We start from the raw sequence: 17,950 nt of genomic DNA, 5'->3' as shown, positions 1-17,950 counted from the left end.
GCAGCAAAGGCTCGGCCTTTCCTGGGATGGACACCACCTGGGCGAGGGAGGGGCCCAGGCAGACACACCCACTGCGGTCCAGACAGGAAATGGCACTTTAATAGTTGTGGCCAGGGTGACGGGACCAAGATGGGGCTACAGCTGGGGCAGCCAAGAGGCCCTGGCTGGCCCGGGCCGGTCCAGAAGCCTCCTCTTCCTGCTGGGACGGGGCCCCGCTGCAGCTCTGTCCTTCCCTGGTGAGGTCCCACACGTGCCAGGGGCCAGCATGACAGCCACCCGGAGGCCACACAAGTGACGGAGCTGGGAACAGGGACTGCACCCCCACCTGCTGCCGTTTCCTTACTGCGAAGTCCTCGGGAGGTGGTTAGGCTCAGCCTGAGCTCAGGGCCTTCGGTTGGGGCTGGGAGTTGGGGATGGGACGGGGCGGGCACCAGCAGGTGGCACGTGGGCTTTGTCGAGGCAGGAGTCACGGCCAGAGAGCCAGAGGCCCCGGCAAAGGAAGTGACGCCAAGGACGGGACAGAGCCCTCTGCTCCTACCATGGGCATCCTTCTTGGCTAGAGGCCTGACACCCCTCCAGCCCCGCCCCTCCCCAATCCCCGGGCAGCCTGCTCCGTCCCTCCATAGATGAATCTAGTCCCATATATTACAATAAACTGCGTTCGTCTCTCCCCATAAACCCCGCCCTCCCCCACCCTCCGCCAAAGGCCCCCACTTCCCCACCCTCTGGTGGTGAAGGGCCCCCCTCCTCGAGCAGTGCCGAGTCCCGTCAGCAGCCAGCTGGCCCGGTGCTGGCCCGAGGGCCCGGGGATGTAGAGGGCGGGGCAGCGCCGCTACTCCAGGTAGATGTCTTCCGTGGGGCAGGTGTACTCCACGAACTGCTTGTAGAACTGCTGGAACGCTCTCCTGGGAAGCAGGCAGACACACAGGTGACGGGACGAACAGGATCTCCACCCAAGGTTTTCAGGCTGGAGCCTCGGGGTCCCCGGGTAGGGATCCAGTTCCCCCGGCAGAGCTGCTCTGCTCTGTCGTCTACACACTGAGCTTCCCGGGTGCCGCTTCAATTCAAGGAAGGGTCCAACCGCCAAAAAGTGTGGGAGCCACTCCTCGACACCACCCGGCCCTGACTCCAGGCCACGAGGTGTGCAGGGCAGTGGGGACTGGGGTGGGCCAAGCGTGAGGGGCGCGCTCTGGGGCCGGGTGCTTGGCAGGATCCGTACACGCGGACGTACCCCACGGATTCCGCCAGGGCTTTGGTGGACTCCTCGGACACAAAGACGTGGCAGGCAAACCGGTGGTCAGCAGGGTGCTTGGTGATGAACCCAAAGTACCTGTGGGAGGACAGGACGTGGGCTCAGCCCCCCTCCCCCCACATACTCGCAGGCCCAAGTCCTACCATGATAGCTCCAGGCCACCCCTTGACATTTCAATCTCTGTCCCTCCCACTTACTTGTTGTTCTTTGGATGGTATCCACAGAAAGAGATGTTTTTTAACTGGAAAAAGTGGCTACATTTATTCCCCTACAGAAGGGAGAAGAGAAGCAGGGGTCAGTGGCATGCAGGGGCTACAGAGATCTGGTGGGGGGGCCTGGGGGCTGGGACCGGGGAGGTCACCTTGGCCTCCTGGGAGTCATCAGCCTTGACGCCTATCTTCACACCCCGCACGCTGATCTCCAGGACGCAGCTGGATGGCGGGTTAAAGTGCACGGTGAGCCGGCGGGTGGTGGCGATCTGTGGGCGAGGGATGAAAATCAGGCGCTGGATGTCCCTCTCCCCAGGAGAGGACGGGGACCGGGCTGGGGGTGGGCGCCCATCCAAAGGGAGCGGGGAACAGGCACCTTTTGCATAGCAGCACAGAGCACGTCGTTGCCCTTGTGATAGGGGACCTGGACCGAGCCGAGGAACTTCACCCGGAACTGGTCCACCCAGTCGCTGTTTTTGGTCAGGGCTGGAAAGCAAGCGTGAAGTGAGGAGTGGCAGAGCCAGCAGAGGGTGCCACAGTCCGCGGACGTCCCAGCTTAGCTGGGCCTCGCTCTTCTCCCGTTGTGAAAGGGACCTGATGTCACCTCCGCGAGGGCCCTCCCCGGTGGGTCACATGGGGCCAGGGTGGAGGCGGGGCCTGGTGGCACCTGAGTAGGGGAAAGGACGCTACCTGCCATGTGTTCAGGCTCCTTGGTGACCTCGATGGCATAGTAGGCGGGAAAGACGCCCCGGGCGCCTGTGCGCATATTGTAGGCCTCATACCAGTAGTCCTCGGCCTGCAGCTCCACCAGCAATGGGTCATCCACCTCCAGCTCAAGTTCGTCTTCATGTCGAGGCACAAACCTGTCCCCAGCAAGGGCACGTGAGGAATTCACCACCAGGGCCTCCCCAGCCGGGCCAACAGTCTACTCCCCACCCCGCTCTGGGGTCAGGCGCCGCAAGAGCAGCATTAATTCAATAAACATGTGCAAAGTCTCCTGAGCGCCTGTTAACGGTGCTGGTCCCTGCGGAAGAGCGAGGTCACGCAGACACACACCTGCCATCGAGTAACTTGTGGGCTAAGGGAGGAAGTGCCCAGAGCCATTGGTAAAACAGAGGGAACAGGAAGTGAGCACTTCTCTGTGGAGGAGGCTGGGGGGTGCGCCCTGTGTACGGTCAGGCATGGTCTCTGCCGGGCACCTTCCTGGGCTCCTGCCCCCCCAGCCGGACCAGGTGCTCCGTCCCCGGGCCTGACAGCGCAGCACTGCGGAGGGCCACGCCGTACGAACCCATCGCACCGTCACCCTGCTCGGGAGTTCCGACACGGTGGACGCCGTCCCCCTGGGGCCGAGCGGAGGGCTGAACGCCAGCTCCAGGGGCTGGGTCTAGGCCACACAGTGATGGCCGAGCAGGGAGGGGGTGTCCCCGCTGCCGCCTGGCCAGCCCGACCCCGCTGCTCTTACCTGAATATGGCCCGGTGTGTCTGCTCCTGCTCCTCCCCGTTGATGACACAGGAGAAGAGCCCGAAGGACTCCGCACCTGCAGGTGAGGGGGACGGGCTGGAGGAGAACGGTCCCACCTCTAGCCGAGGTTTAGGGGGCAGGCGGCAAGCTCTTGGTCCTATGCCTTGAAGCAGATGGGCGAGGCCACCTCCAGGAACACCCTCGATTCGCCTCTCCCCCTCCCAGGCCCCCCACCGCTTCTGCTGCAGACTCACTGGAGGAGCGAGAGCGGCCACTCATGAAGACGTTCAGGAACTTCTTGGAGAAGTGGACGTCGGGCTCGTCGGGCGTGGAGTCCTCGGAGAGGCAGGCAGCGGGCCGTGGCCGGGGGGCCTCCTCATATTCCTCTCCAATGGCTGACTCATAGGGCGAGGAGGCAGAGGCGCAGTTGTCATAGACGGTGGCCGAGTCGCTCTCGTCGCTGTAGTCTCCGAAGCACGGCCGCAGGCTCACCAGCTCCAGCTGCGCGTGCTCGTCCACCACCAGCGTGTACTTGACCGAGTCGTAGGACAGGGCGCTGGTGTCCGAGCTCAGCGAGGCCCGCGGAGGCGGCGGTGGCTCCCCCAGGCTCCCCCGCCACCCTCCGCCCGGGGGCTCGGCCCGCTCTGGAGACGACAAGCAGTCGAAGCCCTCGTCCTCCTCACTGATGGAGGGGTGCGGCCGCCCTGCAGTGGAGGGGTAGGCGGCAGGGTCTGGATCGGAGCTGACCGACATCCGGCTCTCAGCCGGCGGCAGGAAGGCGGAGGTGGGCTCTGCAGGGTCCGGGGGCCTCTGCACCGGCGTCAGGTAGATCTCCTCGGTGGCCTCTAGCCGCACGTCCGCCTGGTAGTGGATGCGGTCTCGATGCGAGTGGCCGCGGCTGCTCGGTGGGGCAGCGGGGGGGCCACCGGGAGGTGCCATCTGTGTGGCGGCGCTGCGGCGGCAAGGGCTGTCGGTGGAGGTGCCTCGATCCTTGGTGGTGGCGGGGCTGCTGGGGGGCGGCAGCTCATCGCTCAGGCAGATGTGTTCATGTGGCGGCGTCTGCTCCCCTGGAGGGCAGGCGAGTCAGTGTCGGCGGTAAAAGCGGGGAGCTTCGCCCCTGACTCCCAGGCCACCTGCCCCCTCCACTCAGCATGCGGGACACAGAAACCAAGGTGAAGGCTCCCCGGCACGAGGCCACGGTGGACTCTGGGGCCAGTCCTCTCACTGCCACCCCAGCTGACTTCAGATGGGCCCGCTCAGGGCTACGAGACAGGCAGTTCACCTCAACTCAGCAAGACGGAAACTGCCGGGCTGGCTCTCTAGAGGGGGAAGTGAGACAGGGCAGGTGGCGGTCCAGGTACGGGAAAGGGTCCTGACTTACCTGTTTTCAGGGGTGAGGATGATCGAGACACCCGATCCTGCCAACTGTGCTTCTTGCCCAGAGAATTATTATTCAGTGTGTCCTGTGCAGAAAACAAAAGGCCCTTGTGACAGAAGCAGTCAACAGTGCCCGGCACAGGGAGGCCCCGGCCCTGCCCCCATCAGGCCATCCCTAGGCCATTTGCTGCGCACGCACCCCCAACCCTCCTCGAGCAGGCAGGAGGGGTGGCCAAGTCCCAGCCCTCCCAGCTAGACCTACTGGCTCTAGACGGCTCTCCCTCCTGGCTCAGGGAAGCTGGCCCTCGGGGGAGATGCTCTTATCAGCCTCAACAAAGGTAGTGATGGCCAATATGTGTGGTGGTGAGTGGGGGAGGAGTGGAGGAGAAGCAGGAGCCATCTGGGGACAGAGCCAGACCCCCAGTCCCAGACACTGAGGCTATACATATAGATGCTCACTTCCAGCCAAGTCCTGGAGCTCAGCAAGCTATAGCTTAGGGAAGGGACAGGGACATTCTAGTAGAAGCTGGAAAAAGGATGAGGAAGGGTCTCCCAGCAGCTGGCCTGGGGAACTGGGATGAATCACGCAAATGATGAATCAGTAACATGGTTCCCAGACCCCTCCAGGAGCACATGACTGAGTCATGACAGATGTAGCTGTCAGCGGCCTTCCTTCCTGGATCTCCAGGGCTGCCCATCCCACATCATTGGTGCCCTGGAACCCCTCTCCACAATGCCTGCCAACGAGGCTCCCCACGAACTATTTAGGCCTTCTCCCCTGGGAACACTCTCATAGGCCCTCACATTCATGAGTCTGGCTGCCAAAATCCACCCCAGAGGATTCTGGGAAAGGGACCAATCCTTTCCCTGCAGCCCCTGCACCCTCCACCAACAGCCCCACCTCCCTGGGCCCCTCCTCTACACCTCTCCAGCCGGGGCCTGGAAGACAAAGGGCCACAGCCGGCTCTCCCCCACCCTATTCAACCTTCCTTGGCATCCAGCCACCCAGCCCAGGGGCCCCAGGCCCCCAACTCAGCCAAGCAGCTCCACCTCCCATGTCTCTTCCCTGCCTTCTGGGAATTCCCAGCTGCCCACATCTCAAACTGGCGGCTGCTTCTGAGCTCCCCATCCCCACCTCTTCACAATTCCCCATGACCTTTCCCGGAAACGACCACTTTAGCTGCTCTCTTCTCCAGGCCCTGCTTCTGCCCTTCACCAGGAGCCCCACACCCTAAAAGGGAAACCCTGCTCCAGCCTGAGGTCCAAAGCTCCAAATCCCTGCGACCCCTCAAAGCCCTGTTCTGTTCTCCTAAGCCCCCACTGCTCTCCTTACCCAGATCCTTCCACTGTCCCCCTCGGCTCCTTCATTCCTTCAACCCTCTACGAGGCTCCAAACCCTGTCGGCCCCACCTGGCTCCTCTCCTTTAGGGCAGATCCCACCTGCCCACCGAGACCACCTCCCCTGGGACCTCCCACTTGGGAAGTCTCACCAGGCCGACTTCTCCCAGTGCCGGCCAGCAGGTCCCTCTCCCGCAGCTTCTCTTCGCGCCTCCAGCCTGCCGGCCTGCCCACCCTCCTCCTCCGCGAGTTGCTCTGCGCCCCCTACGCCTCGCGCGCCCAGTCCCCGGGGCACCACCCCTTCAGCCCCGCCCCACGCTGCTCGCGCCTCACCTGAGACCGCGGCACCTGCGGGAAGAGGTTGAGCGTGGTGGGCCGCTTGGGCCGATATGTGTCCCCACTGCCCTGGCCCTGGCCCTGGCCGCGGGGCGCCGGCTCTTGGCGGGGCTCGGCCTCAGGCGGCCCCGCTCCCGGCCGCCGCGCCGCGCGCTCCTCCTCCTCGTCGTCGTCCTCGGCTCCGGGAGTGTCCCCCGCCGCGTCGATCAGGTCCATCTGCAGCATCTCGGCCTGCAGCCGGCTCCCCGCGCTGCCGCCGCCCCCAGACAGCAGCCCGGCGCGCGGGGGCTGCGCCGCACGGACGGAGGGGCGTCAGGGGGCGGGGCCGCGTCGGGGCGGGGCCGAGGCCGCCGCGCACCGCCCCTCCGCCCGGGCGAGTCCATTCCGCGGCCGCAAAGGGGGAGGGAAGGGGACAGGGGCAGGTGGCCGGCGAGAGGGGGCCGCGCCCTCCCGCCCCTCGCCCCTCGCGAGGACTCGCGAGGCCGACTCCTCCCCAAGCTAGTCGGCGCCTTTGGCGGTCTATGCCGCCCCCCTCCCCGCGCTGCCCCCTTTCCTGACTCTCTGCACCCTCCCGTTCCCTTGGCAACGGCCGGTGACCTCACCGGGGTTGTAAGCCGAGCCCAGAGTGAGGTCACCGCTGTTGCCATGGGGACGCAGGGTCGCCAAGGAGTTCGGGCCCCACAAGGGATGGAGGAGGGGGAGGTTAGTGTTTGAAGGGGGCAGTGAAGAAAACTGGGAAACCAGTCCCAGCCAGGCGAAGGATGGAGGAAGGGCCGCAGTGCAAACAGAAGAGGGATGCAGGGGGTGGGGGGTGGGGTGGGGAGGGAGGGGGGATGGGCAGGTGGGGGCACCGGCACGCGGCACCTCTCGACAGTCCCAGTCCGAGGACCCTCTAACCTGGGTTTTCTCTTGGGCCATCCTAACCTTGATCATTCAGAGCCCCAGTCTAGTTTCAGCTCTGCCACTAACTCCCTGGCACCTTGGACAGATCCCCTGACCCTTCAATTCCCTCTCCAGTTAACTGCCTCCCAGCTTCCCAGAGAGGTGAGGGCTTACTGGCAAGAGTGTGTGAAAGCCCCCTAGAACTTGTCTAAGTCCCCACAGGGTACACCTCTAGCTAGTACTGCCTCAGGGCCCTGGCTGGTGGCAGGGACCACCCTCTCCCGAACTCTGCTGGTGCATGTTAGGTGAAAGAGTGGTGTTGGATTCCGGAACAGGTGTATGACCTTAGGGAAGCTATGTCAAGGCCCTGGGACCATTCCTCACCCTTGCTGGCCTGGCCGTGGGGGTACTGGAGGGTTATCCTCATCCCTTGGTTTCCCCTTGCCTGGCAGAGCTTACAGAATCTCTGTAACAGGCAACAGGAGTTCAACCCAGAGACAGGCACCCCACCCAGCTCACACCGCAGCTCTCCTTTGCTAACCATTCTCCTCTAATACCATGTCCACTTTAGCCACCCATCCTCCTGGGTGCTGACAGAAGCTCTGGACTCTGCAACCTAGTCCCGTGCTTTGCCTCCTATTTCCTGGCCAATGGTTCCTTTCTTCCTGTTCTGAAAAGACCTAGGGGGATCCCTATCTGACCCAAATTACCCGCATGCTGAGGACCCCCTGGCAGGATTCAGAACTTAGGGAATGGAGAGAGCCATCTGTCCTATGACAAAGCCAGGAGGCCAAAAGCAGCAGCAATGCTAGGGTAACCCTCCAGAGGATCCTTTAGAACTGCAGTCCAGGGAGGGTCTGTGGGGCTATGTGGTGTGATTTGGTGCAATGGCAGCCGAGGGAGTGCCTTGGCTCTTTTTTCCTGTCCCAAAGCACTGCAGACTCTAACAGACTCCACCCTGCTCTGCCTCAGGCCCTCTGCCAAGGCTGCTCTGGAAACAGTTTAGGGTAGTGCTGATCCTTCCCTTAACTCTAGCCCTAACTGCTACTGCCCTACATCTGAAGACCTCCTTTCCTCTCCCTTCTTGTGGGCAGTTGAAGGAGCTGCCTCTTGCCTTAGCCCCTGGCCCCCCCCCCAAAAAAAATTCTGATCGAGCACCCAAGATGTGCCACGCATTGTACTGGATGTTTCTTGGATGTCATTTCATTTAATGAGGATGCCATACAGACCCTGAAAGTCCTTTTGTAGATGTGGGGATGCCTTCACTCCTGTCCCTACCCATCCTGCCATCCCACTCAGGGGCTCCTGAAAGCCCACTCTTACCCGCAAGGACAGGGTGTCTTTGCACTGCAGGCTGATGCCACACTCCTCGGTGATCTCTGAGAGGTCTTCATCCTCAAACTCCTCCAAGCTGATGTCATGGGTGAGCCTGGTGAGGACAGGAAGCCAAAGTTACCAACCCAGGAGGACTACTTAGTCCACTGATGTCTCCCTAGTACCTCTTCCAAGGGGCAGTCCCTCGAAGGCAAATCACAGCCCCCAGAGCACGGGACTTATCCACACGAGCCAAGACAAGGGGTAACAGGCAGGGAGAGGGGAGGCTCCAGGCTACTCCAGGCTATTCCATTTGGTTGCCAACCAGGAGGCAGTGCCTAGAAGGCCCAGCTGGTCAGAGCCTCAGCTCTGCCAGAGAAATGCCTCCCAGGGTCAAGGCAGGTGCCAAGGCCAATTCACCCATGGAGAATGCAGAGGTGAGAAGCGACAAGGGATGCCTGGAGTAGGAGGGCTCCCCGTGCAATCCCTGCAGTGACAAAACCTGAGGTGCTGGCAGAGGCCCCTCCCCAGCCTCAGAGGAGTGCTCCATGCCCCCAGCCCAGGAAGACCGATGCCTCGTGAGCCCCGGGAGCAGGTGAAGGGAGATCCGGTGTCAATGTGGCTAGTTTCAGCCTGTTCCAGGAGAAACTACACCCCCATTCGGTGTTCTTCATCTCATCTCTTCAACCACAGAATCGCCTTGCCCAGCACACAGATCCTGAACAGAAGGCTGCAGAGGGTCAAGGAAGGCCTGGGGCTGGGGCTGGAGGTGTCGTGAGCTCAGGAGACAGACCAGAGCACAACTCTTAACTGGCTGTACTAGAACCCTCTACCCCCAGGCCAGCCCCCACCCCACTGTAGTGACTGTCCGCTTGTCCCCTACACTGGCTCACCCCTAGCCCTGGGCACTCTACATGGCTTGGTGTGGGTGGGACATGTGAGAGAATTCTGTTGTGGAAGCTGGGGAGAATTCTGAGCCTTTTCCTAAGTAAGACAGGGAGATTGAGGCACAGAGCAAGGGAGACCCAGGAGTCCAAGGTCAACCAGGAGAGGTGGTGGCCCAGCCCCCAGCCCCAGCCCCAGGCCCACATCCCCTGGCCCACATCCCCTGCCTCTTGCCTCTGTCAGACCAAACAGAAACCCAGAGCTCCATGGAGCTGCCCCCTAAATGTCCCCCCGCCCCCACCAACCCCTCTACCCCCTACCAGCGCTCCCACTGGTCCTCCAACCAGCTGTCATTGTCTGGGCTTGAATCCATCTTCGGCACCAGCTTCATGGAGAGCCCTGCCCGGCCGGGGGGCTGCAGGGCCCCAGGGCCACCCTCTCATGCCCAGCAGGGTTGGGGGGCTAGGGCTCAGGGCAGGGCTGGGGCCTCGGGCCTCCACTGCCGGGGCCTGCCTTTCTGCGTCCTGCCCGCAGCAGAAGCCTGGGGAGCTCATTAAAAATGGATGGGCCAGGAGAAGAGGCAGTGGCTGCCGACCCAGGCCCCGGCCCCAGCGCTTCCCAGCCCAGCCCTCAGCTGCAGGCGGCTGCCTTCCCGGCCTGGCCCGGCACTTGCAGTTGCGCTGAAGCCGCTGCGTTGCCGCCTCCCCCTCGGGATCGGATCAGGTTACTGCAATCGATGCCACCTGCCCTTCCAATGCCCCTGTCGGGGGCTGGGGTGGCCCCCCTCCCTGGACCAGGCTTGTAAGCAGATGGCAGAAATCTGGGATGTCTCCCCCCAAAAGCCAACCCTGATCTGCTTTAAAGGGCCAGCGCCACACTCAGGGCACCTGGTGGTGAGATGGGGTGGGGGTGGGGGGGTGCTTCTGAGATTCTCCATGAATGGATGCCCCCACCCACACAGCAAGGCGCTCAGCCCTCACACCTCATCAGAGAGGCTTCCGTGGGGCCAGGCAGCATCCAGACAGTGCTGCCCGAGGTGGGTCCCGGCCGCCTCTATTGACGACCTGGATGCAGGAGAGAACTCTGTCACCTCCCGGGGGTTTCATCTTTCGGCACTCAGGAAGCGCCTATGGGTACAGGAGGTTCCGCGGCCAGGGCTAAAGGCAGACCCTGTATGGACCCCTCCCGGGGGGGCTGGAAGGTAATGAGCTTTCTGCCACTGCGGAGTGCCATAAACAGAGGCTGGTAGGCGCTGGAGGGGACAGCAGAGAGGGGTTCTGACCGGGACAAGGGAGCTGGACAGACAAGGTGCTCTTTAAGGCTTCTTCTGACCTGGAGCCTGAGGGTGGTAGGCTCTCGGGGCTGGGGGAATGGCGTGGTGTGGAGGTGGGGGTAGGCTGCGGACGATGGTCCGGCCCAGAAGCCACGGCAGCCCCGTTGTCTGACCAGTGCGGTGCGACACCTCGGGCCTCGGGACGAGAACCCAGCGGCCGGCGCTAAGTAAGTGGTCAAGACTCATCGGCTGCCTGGAAAGTCACAGAGAAGACCACTCCTGCGACTCAGCCAGCATCAGAGAGCTGCAGGGCGCCTGGGCATCTGACCCAGAGGTGCCCTCAGGCGCCCTGCTCTGCCAGTAATCCTTGCACACTTCCGCATCTCCTCCTCGCTGCCGGGTCCCAGCCCAGCTCCTGCCTCCGCAGCTCCAGACCTCCCCACTGGCCTGCTTGCCTCAGTGTCCCCATGCCGGGAGCGCTCCACCCCACCGACCATCAGGCGAAGCTGCCAGAAACACCACCCTTCTGCCCCCTACTCAAAGCCCCCTAAGGTTCCCTGCTAGTGGCAGGCCCCTTGGCTTGGCATTCAAGGTCTCCAGTTCCGCGTGTGACTGCCTGTACCTCCCGCACTTGCCTCCCCAGGGGTCTAGTCCAGTGCTCGGATGGAGCACCTGGCAGGCAGGCTTCTCAACCTGTGCTTGCTGGGAGAAGGCTCGGTTAAGCCCACTCCTCTGGGAAGCCCTCCCGGTCCCCCGTCACCCCTCACCTGTGCCTGGTGTCGCCACCTGCGTGGATGCAAGGCGGTGTGGCGGGACAGACAGGACCAGGCCTCCCTCAGACAGCCCGCCAGGCTGCTCCAGAGGTGGATGGAGCTCACATCGCCCACCCTTGTGCCGAGCAGGTGATGGCACACAGGTCCCCACCCTCCCCGCTCCATCTGGACTGTATGCTCCTGGAGGGTAGAGCTCGTGAGGTCACCTGGCACACACAAGGCCCTCAGGACACGCCTGCCACATGTTTGTCGAGGGACATCCTTAGCGTCCACCTGCTTCTCTCAGGCCAGAGTGTTCAGGGCAGGCCCGCAGCTCATCTCTGCACCCCCCGGCGTCCCACTGTATCCCACTTCCGGGGACGGCGGGTCTGGGGGCCGGCAGGCCCAGCCGTGAGGCCAGCTGTGGGACACGGGGGGAAAGAGCACCGGGCCGGGCTCAAAAGCCTGCACTGGTGTCCTGCTGTGGTGGGGTGGGTGAAGGGAGCTGCTTATCTGACCTCTTCCTCCTCACGAGGCAGGATGGCAGAATGGTCACCATAGCAGGCTTGGAGACAGGAGGCGCGAGACCAGGTCCTGACTCCGTCACTGATGAGGCTCGGGGCCGCCAACCCTCTTCGTGCCCTGCATCTCCCCGAATCCTCACTGCAACCTTGGGAGAGGGTTTTATTTTGCCCCTTTTCCAGATGAGGAACCCTGAGGTGCACACGGAGGGCGCCAAAAATCTACAGTTTCCCCACATGTAAAATGAGCACCCCCCCCCCCCGCCCCCGACCCGACCTCAAAGGTGCTGCTGAGGTTGAACACAGTGGAGCGTGTGGATTGCAGAGCGCTGTGAGGAGGTCACGACCAAGGAACGGGGGGACAGACAGGTCAAGCAGGCCCCTTGGTGAGTCACCCCCGGCCCCTGCCCTTAGCTCCCGCTCCTCCGGGCACCCATGTCCTGGGTCTCCAGAGGAGGCCCTTTGTGGAGGGAAAGCTTAACGGACCCTTGGGCCCTCCAGGCTCAAGGAAGGCAATTGTCGGGAGGAAGGGAGATGGAAGGAAAAGCTGGAGGGGAGGAGGGAAGAGGAGAAGGAAGTAGGCCCCCAGATCCGGCGGCCTTGGCAGCTTCCCTCCAGAGGCAGCTGCTCTTGACCAGTCAGGCCTGCTTTGCCCATTCGGGTGAGATGGTTCCTGAGGTCTCATCCACGTTCACATTTGGTGACCCCGTGTCATGGGTTTGCTCTCCAGAGACCCTCTGACCTTTGGAGTCTATATATTTGAGGCCCCTCTCTTCCTGTAGTGCGCTCCCTCAAATGAACAAGCATGTCTTTGTGCTCTGGTGTTTATTACGTGGCCTTCTCCCTTCCACGTGCCGTCTTGTCTCCTGCTCTCCTCATCCCACTGATGGCAGCCTAGCCCTCTCCCGTTTGCTGTCTCAGCCCAGCAGCAGGCTGAGTTAGGAGTGTGTGCAAAGTAAGGGTTAAGTGGCAAAGTGCTGAGGCTTTAGCTGAGCAAGGCCAAACCCGAGCCAGGCATGTGGCTGTCCGGAGGCCATTCCTGTCTTCCCCTTCCTGGCTCTCTGGAAGTGAGGGAGGGATGCCAGCGGAGTGACCTTGCGTCCTGGCCATGGTGCCCCACGGGCCCCTCTCACAACAGAGAGCATCTGTGGTTCAAGCACCCAGCCTGTCCCTCTGCCGCCCTGTGTGTGCTGGGCAACTAGCCGGTTCCCAGTAGTTCTCAGTTAGGCTGGTTTCCCATTTCCCTCTGGCTCCCCTACAGGCCATTCTCCACTGGGCAACCCAAACCAGCACGTGACACGCAAATCTGGTCTTGAAACCCCTCCCCAGCTCAGAATCCCTTAATAGCTTCCCCTGGCACTTAGGGAAAGGGGCCAAAATTCCCTGTGGCCTGAGGCTCCTTAGGGCCTCCCCGAACTCTAGGGTATCATTGCCCCCCCCCCCGACCCGGGTCCCTCGAGGAAGCCTTCCCTGACCTCCCTGACTAGGCCAAACAGCCCTGCTCCTGGCTTTCTCAGGCCCACTTACTGGTGGTTCTGGATCACTGCGATTAGACCTTTGGTTTCTGCTATCAGTGGGGTGGGGTGGGGGGCTCTACAGGGCGGCGGGGGAGGTCTCCCCTTAGGGACTGTTGGTCCACAAGGGCAGGACCGTGTCTGTCTTGATCAATGACGTGGTGCCTGATAGGTACTCAATAAACGTTGGCTGAATGAACCACTGGCCTTTCTGGGTTTTCTCCTTAAAATTCTCTAAGTCAGGTGCCCTTTCAACTCAACTTCCTGTGGCCCACCGACGTCAGGATCTGGGGCAGAATGTGCAGGCCCCCAGGGAGGTGCTGGCTGAAATGGTGGGGTGGGGGGAGCCAGCCCAGCACCCTCAGAACTCCCAGCCCATGCCACTGCCAGCTCTGGGAGGGGGGACACTGGAGCCAGGCTAGCTTTGTTTCTCTCGTCTCTAATTCCCTCCCTGACCGTGTCCACACTGTGGACACCAGTGAAAAACGGAGTCCACCCCAGGAAACAAGTCCTATGGGACAGTCCCCAAGTATGAGGTTAGAATGTGTCCGATCTGTTTGAAGCTCTCGGTGCTGATATGTAGCCGGGACTCTGGGATCTGGTGATTTGACTTTTGAAAAGCCGCCCTGAGAAAACAACCCCACATGCGGAAAAGGATGCGTGTACACAAGGATGCATATTTCTCCTAACAGCAAACCACTGAAAACAACTAATAGCTCAGCACCAGCGGGCTGGTTAAACCGTGCCCACCCAGGGCATGGGATGTTATGCGGTCTTTTTGTCGGATATTAGGAAGTCTGTGTGTGAATGCAGAAAATGGCAACTACTCTAATGAGCAAACGGAACATAATGACCTCATGGCTTCACATGAGGAATCACACGCAGGAAGAAACACTAACACGGACGCAGCCATGAGACATGGTGGCATCTGGGGAGATCTTTTCTCCTCCGCTCCCCTGGATAAATTTTCTGTACTGGGTCAGACCAGCCTAGCGCCAGGCTCTTGCTCCTGGTTCCGGGGCTGCTGGCCTTGCCACGGAGCGGTTTCCTGAGGGCAGGGGGGTCATCGTGTTCAACTGGCACCAACTCCCTACCCCTGTTCTAATCCATGCACAGAGCCCAAGACCTCGTACACCGTAGGTACTAAATAAACGTCTACTGAAGGAAGTGCCACGGCACCGGCAGCTCTGGGCGCCAGAACGCGGCAGGGCCTACAGTTAATGTTGGTAGAGATCTTTTTGAATGAATACAAGGGTAGGGTCACGGGACAGAGGTGACATCCTAGAATGGGTAAGAACCCCTAAGTGCGGATGGTGGCAGTGACCCCACTTTGTGGGATCCATGGAGGGGCTCAAGCCAAGAACTCAGAGACCAACTTTAAGGCTCTGCCATCAAAGAAGTGGGGGTGAAACCCTGCCGTGGCCATTGTCTGCCCCCCACATTGGGGGTTCACTAGGAGCCGAGCCAGGGTTGGGGGGGAGGCTGCCCAGGCCTTAGGGCTGGGGGAGGGTGGCTCCAGCAGCAGCAGCTGTTCCGGTTTCCCTCCTCCCACGGAAACGTCTGCCGGAACAGGCCAGGCTCCGGGGCCCTGGGCCATCTCCCTGCTCTCTGCTGCCCCTTGGGTAGTGATGTTCTCTCTGAGGCTTCAGTGGCCTTCTCTCTTGAGACTCCCAGGGTCTCTGGCCCCAGCCCAATCCTCTCTAGTGATGCCAGGCCTAAAAACAACTGCCTGTCTGAATGCTCCAGCTGGGTCCCCAGTGGTCACCGACCTCAAGCTCAGTAGGCCTCCTACTAATTTCGCCTCCCTGCCCACCGAGCCTCTCATCTCCCACAGGGCACCCCATCTCCAGGGGGCCCAGCGTCATCCTGGGTTCCTGCCTCCCCCACCCCTTATACCAGATACCTCACCAAGTGAGCTAACCCGCCCCGGAAATCTTCCTCATGTCCTCTCCAGCCCCTCCTTGTCACACACAGGATGGCCAGTCTCCCAGTGGTCTCCCTGCCTCCCTGTCCGCTCTCTACCCAGCAGCCTGAGTGACCGTCCCCAGACAGCGACCCAACGCTGTGGTTCCTGCTAAACCTTTGCCGCTTCGCACTGACCCGCTGGCCCCGGCAGCCCTGGGCCTCTGACCTCAGCCACCATCACACTAGCCAGCCCGTCTGGTAAGACCTTGTCTGTCTCCCCTCTACACGGTCACCTGCGTGATGGCCAGGCCCGTGTCTGTGCCTCTGGAGCGTCTCCCCAGGGAGCCCGCCAAAGCGCAAATGTTTGTTGAGTGAGAGATAAATGAGGAGGCCTCTGCACCTCTCAGGTGGCCGTATCTGTCATCCCCAAGGCGGCGTGGTGAGGTAAAAACCACGGCATCCAGACAGTCATGAGGCCTGGGTTCTGCCACTCACCTGCTCTTCTCAGGGAAGCCACTCACACTCTCTGGTCTCCTCCTCAGTAAAAGGGAAGGGGGTTTGGATGAGCTGAGTTTTGAGGCCCCTCACCCACAGCTCTGCTCCCACATACCCAGGGTGGGCCGCTCGCTGTACTTTTCATAAGCACCCTTTGTCTCTCCCACATGGATTGTCCCTCTGTCCCTCTCCTCTATCCCACCTACGCAGCTCCGTGTATCCACTGGGCATTTTTCTAAAGTCTCTTTTCTAGAGTTTCCCCTAGAATGAACATGAGCCACTTTAATTTTAAATTCTCTTTTCTAATGTTGTAAGTTACAGAAGTAACCTAGGCTGCTTGTAGAAATGAGAAGTCCAAAAATAACTGAAGTATGTGACATCAGTGACAATTCCTCCTCTGATACCACATCCAGAGGTAACTACTAGTAACTGCTTGGAGCATTTCTATAATCAGAAGGAAAAAAAAAAAAAAACCAACCAAACAGAACACTTATTTAAACCAACTACCAACAAACAAATGCTCTCCACCTCTCCATGTCCACACCATGCTTTCTCCCTGCACATGCTCTCTCCCTCAGGGCTCTCTCTTTTCAGGGTGGCTCTGAAATCAGATGTCCTGAACTCAAACCCCAGATCTGCCATTTACCTACTCTCTTTATGCCTCCGTTTCTTCATCTGCAACGTGGGGATAATACTATCGCTCTGCTTCTATGGCTCTGGCGAGCATGAAACGCTCTCGCGCAGAAAGCAGGTAGAACAGGGCTGGGCAAAGGGAGGGCCTCCCAGGGGGCTCAGCACGTCCCACCGTGATTCTCTGACAACATGTTCTTCTCTGAGCTCCAGGAGGGCAGCACACAACTTACCCTCAATAATCAACCAAGAAGGCATTACTGAGCACCTACTCTATGCTGGGCAGCGGGCAAACCAAAGTTCAGGTGTTGACTCCTTATGCCTTCTGGAAGCTGACAGTGGTGCTGGGGGCACACGTCTAGTAACAACACCAGCCCTGCATGAAAGCAGCTCCCCGCAGGCCCTGAAACAGTCAACGCGTGTTGTCCCATTCAGGTCCGCCTGAGTGGTCCACCTCAGGACCACCCTGAGCAGGAGCCAACACTGGCATCGTGGAGAAGAAGAAACAGAGGCTCTGGGAGTGAAGTGCCCAGTCTTGGGGCACACAGCTAAAAAGGCTGGGCCACACTGCAAACCCAGACCGGCTGGATCCATGACCCCACCAAAGAGCCGTGACAGGGCGGCGACCATCCAGGGTTAACCCGAGCTGGGCGAAGGGCTATGCAAGGCAGAACAAGGGAAAGGTCAGGAGGGGCTGCTGGAGCAGGCAGGGCAGACCATGTGGGGCCGGAGACACTGCCTTTATTATTCCCACGTGCTGGCCTTGTCCCCACAGCCAGGCCACAGTGTCCTGGAGGGCCAGCCCACGCCTCAGCCTTGGCACACTGCCATTCTCGCCCACCTGGCCGGGACTGGACACTCGCTGGCTGGCATCCACCTCGTCAGTTCCTCTCACTAAAGCACCCATGCTAACCTGTCTGCCGGGGGCAGGGTGGGGTGGAGGGCACTGTCACCCGGGGATCTGGAAGCAGGTAGAGGGAGGCAAAACTGTTCTCTGGGCCAAAGACAGGGCCTGGAGGCAGCGTGGACTGAACACACACACAGGGCCCCAGGCTCTGACTTCCTCAGGGTCCTCAGGCAAGCCACTGCCTTCCTGAACCTCAATCTTGTTATCTATAAAATGGGCAGACCAATACCCATGCCCGTGAGGGTAAATGAGCCTGCCCTAGGAATGCTTTGAACAGTAAGGAGCCATACGGAGGACGGACAGCATGGAGGGTGGACACTTGTTGAACACCGACTTCATGCACACTAAGGAATCAATATTAATTAGCTCGCCTAATAGATGGGATTGTCAGGTCAGCCAGCTAGAAAGTGGTGGGGCTCAGATTTGAACCCAGGTTCCTCTAAGCTGTTCCACTGTGGAGGGGCCTCCTGGTAGGAAGGCGGTATTTGCCCCCTGGCTGGACGTGTTATACCAGGTGGAATTGGTCTGGGACCTCAGCCATTACCCAGAGGCACTACCCACGGAAGCCCCCGCCCTGGAAGCCCTCACGCTTGGCCTCCTCCATCTGGTCCCCTCCCTCTGGTCTTCCCGGTTTCTGAGCTGAGGGCCTCCGGGGAGATTTCTAGTGCTGATGATGCCATTAGAGATCCCCAGGGGTCTCTACACACCTGAGGGCCAGGGAGCCAGCAACCCCTTGGTCAGAGAGAGGCTGGCGCCAGAGCCCAGCTGGGGCCTGGCTGGGGTGGGGTGGGGGGCAGGAGAAGGGAAGGCGCCAGCTCATTAGATAGAGAAACAATGGGGTATATGTAGGCCTCCTCCTAGGCTCTGGAGCAGTTACACCCTCTGCTTCCCCCTCGCC

The 17,950-nt window shown here is 60.9% G+C and overlaps 1 protein-coding gene across 1 annotated transcript; it reads right to left on the bottom strand.

Moving 5' to 3' along the window:
* Positions 1 to 81: 81 nt before the first annotated feature.
* MAPK8IP1 (mitogen-activated protein kinase 8 interacting protein 1) lies at positions 82 to 17,052 on the bottom strand. Its single transcript, XM_047072038.1, has 15 exons — positions 16,900 to 17,052; positions 16,748 to 16,803; positions 10,388 to 10,581; positions 9,376 to 9,454; positions 8,180 to 8,285; positions 5,972 to 6,262; positions 4,305 to 4,386; positions 3,178 to 3,990; positions 2,924 to 2,999; positions 2,152 to 2,324; positions 1,838 to 1,947; positions 1,614 to 1,730; positions 1,450 to 1,520; positions 1,232 to 1,330; positions 82 to 905 (listed from the first exon to the last, which is right to left on the bottom strand). The coding sequence occupies exons 1-15, from the start codon at positions 17,050 to 17,052 to the stop codon at positions 833 to 835; spliced, it is 2,493 nt and encodes an 830-aa protein (XP_046927994.1). The 3' UTR covers positions 82 to 832.
* Positions 17,053 to 17,950: the final 898 nt, after the last annotated feature.

This window comes from Lynx rufus, unplaced genomic scaffold (assembly GCF_022079265.1).
Source record: "Lynx rufus isolate CCGP_SWC_20201006 ecotype Redwood Valley unplaced genomic scaffold, mLynRuf1.p SCAF_9, whole genome shotgun sequence".
Classification (NCBI taxonomy): Eukaryota; Metazoa; Chordata; class Mammalia; order Carnivora; family Felidae; genus Lynx; species Lynx rufus.
The sequence above is the reverse complement of the archived record's forward strand: the minus strand, read 5'-3'. Positions and strand labels throughout refer to the sequence as shown.

What these genes read in the sequence shown, in the direction of transcription:
- MAPK8IP1 (XM_047072038.1), bottom strand. Translation starts at nt 17,052, where the DNA reads ATGGGTGCTTTAGTGAGAGGAACTGACGAGGTGGATGCCAGCCAGCGA. An exon ending in CTACCACCCTCAGGCTCCAG is followed by an intron (nt 9,455 to 10,387) that starts GTCAGAAGAAGC and finishes CCGGCCGGGCAG; the next exon opens with GGCTCTCCATGAAGCTGGTG. An exon ending in GGAGCCTGAACACATGGCAG is followed by an intron (nt 1,948 to 2,151) that starts GTAGCGTCCTTT and finishes CTTGCTTTCCAG; the next exon opens with CCCTGACCAAAAACAGCGAC.